The following is an 8788-nucleotide window of genomic DNA, read 5'->3' as shown; positions in this document are numbered from 1 at the left end:
AATTAAGATTTTAATGGAGGCCATAAAATCAGATTCTTTGTCATTGTGATAATGCAGCATATTCGTCTTATGCTGGATGAGATGTATCACCTTATTTCATTTGTAGCCGTGCCTGCTGTTTTTGTTTGCTATCAGCAAGCAGAAGTATATTCAGCCCACTGGCCTCTTAATAAAAATAGAGATAGAATCATTCCATAACTTGAGCAAATGAATAAAACAGCAGAGCAACATCAACTTCCAAACTCCCATTATTTCTTTTGCAAATGAATTCCATGGCACGACTCTGATCGGAATCAGGGGCTGATGATTTCTTTCATTGCAAAAGGCAGCAAACTGAGATAAAAGCACTGATCTATGTCATCCTTGTGTGCCTTCAGTGAATGGCTACCACTACCCAGTCTTTTATGCAGCTCCTTGTCATAACGATGGGTCTCTTGAGTGATGTATAAATAGAATGAGTTGTACTTCTGTGTTTGTCTGCTTTCATCTGCAGTCCATATTGTTCTCCCCAGTCAATCTTTATGAAGTTGCAGTGTGTTTATATTTGTAGACAGTAGGTCTATCATGAGCAAGTTATATTTAAAAAGCATTTCCATCTATTTTACAGACTTTTATGGTGCTATCAGCCAGGAACAGAATCTTTCGGTTTTCTGCCACCAAAGCCTTGTTTTTTTTCAGTCCTTTCCATCCACTGAGAAGACTAGCTGTGAAAATTTTGATACACACATATCCTTCCAATGGGTTTCCTTCATTCTAAATCTCTTATGCAGAGTCACAGAGAACTGTTAGTTTTTTATATATATGTATGAGCTTTAATATCTCTTTCTTAGGATTCCAGAGAGTTGAAAAGGTGTGTCCCAATAAAATATTATGTGGAGGTTTAGTGAGTGGGTTTTTCTTTATGTTACCTGGTTATCTGTTTGAATTTGAAATGAAGTTTCTTTTAGGTTAGATTAGCTATTGACCATTGAGGTTAACTCCCACCCTCATTTTTCTGTAATATTTGACTGGATTCACATGTTTGACTAATCATTTATTCTATTTTTAATATTTCGTTGGAAGCTGCCCAGAGTGACTGGGGAGACATGGGTGGGGTACAAATAATAAATTACTTATTTATTTAGTTTTATTATTGTTGCTGCTGCTGTTGTTGTTGTTGTTATCCTGTGTTCTGCAACTTTGCTATGGTCCACTATTGCAGTTCAAAACAAAATTTCAACTGTGTTACGAATAAGAAAGAGTACAATTTATTATTTAGACCTACAGAAGATTCGAGGAAATGTAGGCTAGGCCAGATCCCCTTGTAATTTGCAGTGACAGATGTAATCAGCTGGTGCTCAGCAGGTTGAAGATCTCAGTGTCCTTTCTGTGCTTGAACACATGGCTTATAATTATCTGTTTTGTTTAGATACCTATTTAGACTGCCTGTATTAATTTATATGTTTAAATCAGGATTGATGGAATATTATTATTCTTAATGTCACCTGACAATGTTTATTATTATTATTTGCTTTTCTCTTTTTTCTATTATACTCACAAATTAAAAACTGAAATAAAAAAAGAAATTGAGATGGTGCAAAAGCACCTTTAGGAAAACTGACCACCAGCCATTCTTCTGTGGTGAGTCATACAATACGAGAGCCACTTGTTTTGCTGGCCATGTATATTAAGATCCCTTGTCTTGCAGTCATGTTTCATACTATAGCTAAATGATCAGAGCTAGTGTAACATGATCCCTTCACCTCAAAACATGCAACCCCAAATTATAAACAGTACATGCCCCAAGTGTGCAACTGTAGGCTAGAAATTTGTTTGCTTATGCAACTTTGTTCCGTATTCCCTTCACTTCACCCAGAAGTTCATACCTATCTTTAACACCTTGGTTTATTCTATACTGGACGCACTAGCCCTGTTTTGAAGGTATGGAATGTGCAGGTAAGGACGGGAGCTTTCCTACACTCGACATCCATACAGGCAGCAGAAGGTCTGAATGTTGTGGGGTTGGGCATATGGTGAGCTGGCCTGATTTGGACTATGACTAAAAGTGGCAACCATTGCCCCACTGGCGTACAAAGGGGGGGGCACCATTTGGGGAAAGGGTGCAATCGTGGCCGCCACCCCCAGGACGCATGCTGCACGCCGCACAACCACGGATGTGCGTCACACCCCCACGGGTGACATGCCACGTCCCCTAAATCTTCTTTTGTACCGTCAAGAGCTCTTGTTTGGGTTAGACATGGATCTTGTTTGTTGTTGTTTAGTCGTTTAGTCGTGTCCGACTCTTCGTGACCCCATGGACCAGAGCACGCCAGGCACTCCTGTCTTCCACTGCCTCCCGCAGTTTGGTCAAACTCATGCTGGTAGCTTTGAGAAGACTGTCCAACCATCTCGTCCTCTGTCGTCCCCTTCTCCTTGTGCCCTCCATCTTTCCCAACACCAGGGTCTTTTCCAGGGAGTCTTCTCTTCTCCTGAGGTGGCCAAAGTATTGGAGCCTCAGCTTCAGGATCTGTCCTTCCAGTGAGCACTCAGGGCTGAGTTCCTTCAGAATGGATAGGTTTGTTCTTCTTGCAGTCCATGGGACTCTCATGAGTCTCCTCCAGCACCATAATTCAAAAGTATCAATTCTTCGGTTACCCAGAGAATAAAGGCAAGACTGTCTACTGTTAAAAGGCTGAAAGGAGATTTCTTCCGATCAACCTCATGTGTTTGAAAATGTGCACGGGAACTACCTTGTATCAGTCCTGATGCTGACTACAGCCTAAGGTTCATAACAGTTACTATGCTGAATAAACAAGAAACAAGCAAAGTTAAACTAAAGAAAATGCATTATTTTTAGATGTTTCCTTTTAATTTAAGAGCATGATAGTAAGTAGCATTAATCACATTTATTTTGCTTACTCATATTTTACCACAAGCTGTTGAATATTTATTTATTTGTTTAATTTATATACCACCTTATACCTGGAGGTCTACCCCTTATTTTTCAATGAAACACTATTTCCTTAACGCATAATGTACATTATTCATAGCATTCATAACGTGTGTGGTTCTCGTTAACTGTATTTTTATGACTTTAAACAAGCCTCCAGAAAAATACTATATCGCTGAGTAAGTATCACTCCACACTTCATTTACAATATGCTAATCTATGGACTGAATGAGAATCAACCCATTGGCAGGCAGGAATAAACACAGAAGGGATGCCTGCTTGTAAGTGGCAAATATCAGAGGTGCACCTGATATTCAAATAGGTGCACTGAGGTCTACTCAGGTCTAACTTGTGTAAGGGGAGGGTGAGTCAAACAGCAGCTCATACGTGACTGGTGGGATGTATTTTGCTTTCTGGATCATACAATGTGCAAGCCTTATCTAGCAGTTGGCTCAGAGATGGAAATAAATAAATATTATCATCGTATAATGAAATCTAACCACACCTTTGCCTACAATGCCACCATAGCACTTCCATTTTCCCTTGGGCTTCATGTGGGAAACAGCACATGAGTAGCCTTGATTCCCTCCACGCTGGTAATGATTTTGTTTCTCTGGCTTTGATTTTCAGGTATATTTTCACAGTTATTTATACAGTTGAATTTGCAGTAAAAATAGTTGCAAGGGGATTTGTTTTGAATGAATTCACCTATCTTCGAGATCCCTGGAACGTTCTGGATTTATTTGTTTTAATTATGACGTAAGTTGCAGTGTTCCTTCTTTGCAGTTTATAATTTTTAATACAGGAGGAAAACTAGAGCTAGTATTCTGCTAGCTTTGCATGTGAAGATGCTGCTGACCTTGGGAGCATTTAAACATATAAGGTGGGAATCGCCTAACAAGTTGTGTCATTGTAAGCCCTGTGTGAAAACTTCTGCTTGCGTAACAGGGCTTTCCCTTCCTTTCCTTCCCATCACAACTCTGACACACCCCAAAATTGGCTCAGGCAGTGTGGGGAGAACCCCCAGAACAGTGGGGGAGGGGAAGGAGAGGAGGATAGTTACGTCTGGCAACCTGCACTACTTGCATTGACAGGATGTTCACCGTAGGATGATGCTGAATTTCACCCATTGTGGATGTAGTTCGACTTGTTAATCTACTAATTCTAGCTACTATTAGACTTCATGTTGTGCCCTTTGGATGAGGAGTGTTTTGGACTTGTGTCAAATTTTAACTATACGTTGTAGAAATATCTGCACAATTTTGAACAGCCAGTGTGGTGCAGTGGTTAAGAGCGGTAGTCTCGTAATCTGGGGAACCGGGTTCGCGTCTCTGCTCCTCCACATGCAGCTGCTGGGTGACCTTGGGCTAGTCACACTTCTCTGAAGTCTCTCAGCCCCACTCACCTCACAGAGTGTTTGTTGTGGGGGAGGAAGGGAAAGGAGAATGTAAGCCGCTTTGAGACTCCTTAAAGGGAGTGAAAGGCAGGATAACAAATCCAAACTCTTCTTCTTCTTCTTATGTTACCATTATTTAATTCCTATTTTATTTATTACTACATTTATTTTCCACCTTTCCTCCAAGGAGCTCAAGGTGATGTAGATGCTTCTCCCCCTCCTCATTCTATCCTTGCGACATAGGTTAGGCTGAGAGAGGGTGACTCGGGCAGCTTTATGGTCAAGCAGGGATTTGAACCTTGTCTTCCAGGCCCTAGTCCAACACTCTAACCACTATGCCATATGGGCTCTTATTGAAGGAAAACTATGTGTGGAGGTTTGTTTCAGTATAAACTGAATGCTAGTACAGCGTGTGGTGGAATGGAATGGTCTGTGGCCCTGTCCTCCCTGAGTTTACATACACACAAAATGGGACCTTGTGCATGCAAAGGCTTTACCACTGAGTGAGTATGGCCCTTTCCCAAAAACAATATACACACATGAAGCTTCTTTATCCCAAATCAGATGATAGGTCTTTCTAACCCACTGCTGCATGCTCCTGGTAAGCAGTAGCTCTGCTTGAGTTTCCTGCTCCTTGAGATTCCCCCCCCCCCCCCAGAAGTGTGGGAGATTGAACCCAGAGCCTTTGGAATACTAATGCTGTGTACTACCCAGTGGTGTAGCGTGGGTTGTCAGCACCCGGGGCAAGGCAAGTAATTTGCGCCCTCCCTCTGCTGCACTGTCCCTCCCCCAGATAGTCCCTCACTCTCTCTCCGCACCGCACCGCACGCCTGGCACCCTCCCCTCCACAGTGGGCGGCGACCCGGCGGCTCGGATCGGATTCGCACAGCCAGCACTGCAGTGAAAGAGAGTGAGTGAGCCAGGTAGGGGCAGAGAGCTGCGCCCACCCCCAGATGTTGCGGCCGGTGCGGCCGGCCCCCCCTGCACCCCCCACGCTACGCCACTGGTACTACCCCTCAGTTGTAGCTCACATTCCACACTAATTGCCCGTTGTATGGGGGAAGGCAGGGATTGGCGGGGGCAGGCAAGAATATGTGTGCAGAATACAAACTACAGCTACCAGCAGCATTGTCTTATAAAATGATGAGTCTGTCAATATATTTTTTCATATTTTGAAATTTTCAGGTACGCAGCTTTGGCTTTGCCTTTTAGTAGCATTTCAGCTATCCGAATTTTCAGGGTTCTGAGAACTTTAAAAGCTGTTTCTGTAATTCCAGGTGAGAGGCTCTTTTTCTTGCTTTGTCTGTTTGTTCAGTTACTAAATTTGTCTTCCACCTTTCACTCAAGGAATTCAAACTAACCCAAATAAGAAATAGTTAAAAACAATCTATTATGAAAATTCAATGAAACAGTAAGCCACAAAAGAGAAAAATTCTGACAACAACACAATTTATAGATTAAGGTTATCAGATCCCCCCCCCCCAATGAATCCAGGGACACTTTTCAACTTCAGTAGGAATGACAGGATTTTGTCAGAGGACTGATTTGTAAATGTGGGGACTGTCCCTGGGAAACAGGGACGTCTGGCAACCTTATTATAGATCAAAGCTGAACTTTAAATGGTACCAGAAGACTATAGCCTATAGGGAGCTTGTTCAAATTCTGGTGCACTTCCAAAAACAAATCAGGAGACAGACACTATCAGAAGGTGAGACACTGTTATGCACTCCCATCTCCGCACCCCTAAAGCACACTGCAATAGTTGGACTTCAGGGTTGCTTCCCAAAGCGTAGACCCTAAAGGTAATAGCTGAGAAACATAATTCAAAAGGGCTGTAGTTTTTGTCCTCTGATATCAGTCTGTATAATATTTACTCTTCTGTTCATAGGACTGAAAGTAATTATAGCTTCACTTCTTCAGTCTGTCAAGAAGCTTGCCAATGTGATGCTGTTGACAGTTTTCTGCTTGGCTGTCTTTGCCTTGGTTGGCCTCCAACTCTTCATGGGCAACTTAAAATATAAATGTGTCCATGCTTCTTACTTGAATAAGAGCATCAGCAAGGAGGAGTCATGCACATTACAGGATTCAGGTAAAAACACCCTCCTTTAAATCTGTAGCATATTGCTTACATAACCCTGGTACTTTTTGTACTGCCAAAACAGTGTTTTACTTTCGGATCATTCCTAAACTGGCATTTATAAATTAATACAGTAGCATCCCACGCACCATATTATTATGTGGTTTTGAAGTTTCATTAAACCATGTTGAGTCAGATTTAGACTTTATATTTTGCTAGCGTCTTTATTGTGTAAGAACTAATAGTAACAATAATAATGCTGTCATATGACTTGAGCTGAATTATGTACGGCACCTGGATTTTTATTTTTTTCAAAGGGTCTGGAGAGAGAGTTCCAAAGTTGTGGAGCCACCACCTAGAAAGCCCTATTCCTAATACCTCCCCAGATAATCTGGGCCTTGCCATTCACTGGTTCCTCAACCAATCCTCCACCTGCATCTTTCTAACTCAGCCAGCCCATGACATAGCAACTTCCAGCTTGATTTCTCTACTCTTTCTTCCATGTGGGATATAAGGGAGGAGATTGGAATTCACTTATTGAATTTAGTCTATCCAGCCTTGGCATGAGTAACCTAGCCTTACTGATGACTTCCTCTGAGGAGTCAAGGACCCCAGTGCATCCCATGGTAGTGATTCTGCCTCTTTTGGAGCAATCGTCTTCTGTCAGAAGGAAAGAGAGTTTAAGGAGACATCCTGAGGGGCAGTCAGAACGCTACTGAGATGGATGACATTCTGGTGAGGTGGGGCCTTCTTCTGACTCCCTCCCCAACTGGTGATTGAAGGCAGATCTCTTCCCTCCACTCCACGGAGAGTGAATTTTCTTCTGCTGTCTTTGGGACTGGTGCTCTTTTGGGGGAGTCACCTGGGCTTCAGTGTCGACTTATGTGAAACAATGCAAGCGTAGAGTGTATGCATCAGCCAACATGTCCTTCAGCAAGCAGGCACTGCAGGAGGTGGTTCAACAACAGGGTGGGGGCAGGCCACAGGAGAGCCTACTCAGCTGGGCACCCCTGAGAATATGCCATCCATGAATCTCCTCCTCCACTCCAGAAGAATAGAATGTTGGACTTGCATTCATTTTCTGCAGGGGATGGAGGAGATCCAATGCTCTCAGTGCTTAGGGTGACTGCAGTAGGCGGATGTATTGGGTTAAAATGTAGGTACAGCCGTACGTAGTAAAATGAGGCAGGGAGGGTGTGTCCAGGGGTATGTTCCCTGTTGGTTTTTCTGTTCCTGTTCTATTCTGTTTGCCAGTTGCCTTGCCATGATTGCATACTGTTGTGGAAACTGGGGTGGGTTACCCTCCCAGTCTTAGGGTGTCATCAATCTGCATATCTTGCCTAGTGAAGTGAGTGGGAGACACAACCCACATGTGGGCCCCCTCCATCCACTGCAGAAAATGAACTCATCACAGAAAGTCCAGCATTCTGCTCTCTCAATCAGATCAGGGGATACTGCTGCAGGGTCTGGTGGACCAATTTCATGTGGCTTGGTGGGTCAGACGCAGGTTAGCCACCTGACTGGGAGTTTGTTATTCAGCTGATAACTGCATCCATTGTATGGTGAGGTAGGAAGAGGCTTTAAATGACTATTACTTTTGCTTCCAAAATGTTTGCTTCCAGAAGTATATCAGAAAAAGAATTCTTCTACTGATGTATTGCTGTGTGGATACACCTCACATCCCAAGTAAGTGTAACTGAGGACCAAACTAGACAAGATGTTAATTGTTAAAGCTATAAACGGCTTTAGCCCTATATACTTAAAGGAGCGTCTTCACCCCGTCATTCAGCCTGGACACTGAGATATAGCTCCGAAGACCTTCTAGTGGTTCCCTCACTGCAAGAAGTGAGTTTGCAGGGAACCAGGCCTTCTTGGTGATGGCAACCACCCTCCCATTAGATGTCAAGGAGATCAGTAAATATACAACCTTTAGAAGGCATCTGAAGGCAGCCCTGTATAAAGATGTATTTTATGTTTGAAATTTTACTTTGTTTCTGTATATGCTAGAAGCCACCCAGAATAGCTGGGGCAACCCAGTCAGATGGACAGGGTACTACTACTACTACTACTACTACTAATAATAATAATAATGTTAATACAATTAACAATTAAAACAATTAACATGCTTAGTTTTAAAATTTAAACAGCAGCCATGCATGACTGGGACGTTTAATAATTTCCTTCTATTCTGCAGACCTGATAAAAATCACCCCGACTCTGTTGGTGGAGGAGCATATCTATAGTGGGTTTTTCCCTCATTCTGAAAGGCAGAATTTATGCAGACGGAAACCCCCTAACAGTTCTAGTCCCTGCCTTCATTGGCCTAATAAGAGTAAAAACAAAACTCTACTCCTTACCCCAATTCTTAGCTAGGGGGGAAAGTGTA

At 42.8% G+C, this 8788-nt stretch overlaps 1 protein-coding gene across 2 annotated transcripts in view; it reads left to right on the top strand.

The window, feature by feature from the left end:
* Positions 1-1162: 1162 nt before the first annotated feature.
* LOC310660805 (sodium channel protein type 5 subunit alpha-like) overlaps positions 1163-8788 on the top strand; it is a 52770-nt gene continuing 45144 nt past the window's right edge. The window contains exons 1-5 of one of the 2 annotated variants that reach the window (XM_083406055.1): positions 1163-3108; positions 3560-3688; positions 5511-5602; positions 6214-6414; positions 8025-8088. In XM_083406055.1, coding sequence (XP_083262181.1) covers positions 3068-3108; positions 3560-3688; positions 5511-5602; positions 6214-6414; positions 8025-8088 — 527 coding nt within the window. In that variant the 5' untranslated portion in view covers positions 1163-3067. Of the gene's footprint in view, positions 3109-3288; positions 3689-5510; positions 5603-6213; positions 6415-8024; positions 8089-8788 lie in introns of those variants that run through there. The other variant, XM_083406054.1, reaches the window with a different exon arrangement.

Source organism: Podarcis tiliguerta (genome assembly GCF_965153285.1).
Source record: "Podarcis tiliguerta genome assembly, chromosome: 12".
Classification (NCBI taxonomy): Eukaryota; Metazoa; Chordata; class Lepidosauria; order Squamata; family Lacertidae; genus Podarcis; species Podarcis tiliguerta.
The sequence above is the reverse complement of the archived record's forward strand: the minus strand, read 5'-3'. Positions and strand labels throughout refer to the sequence as shown.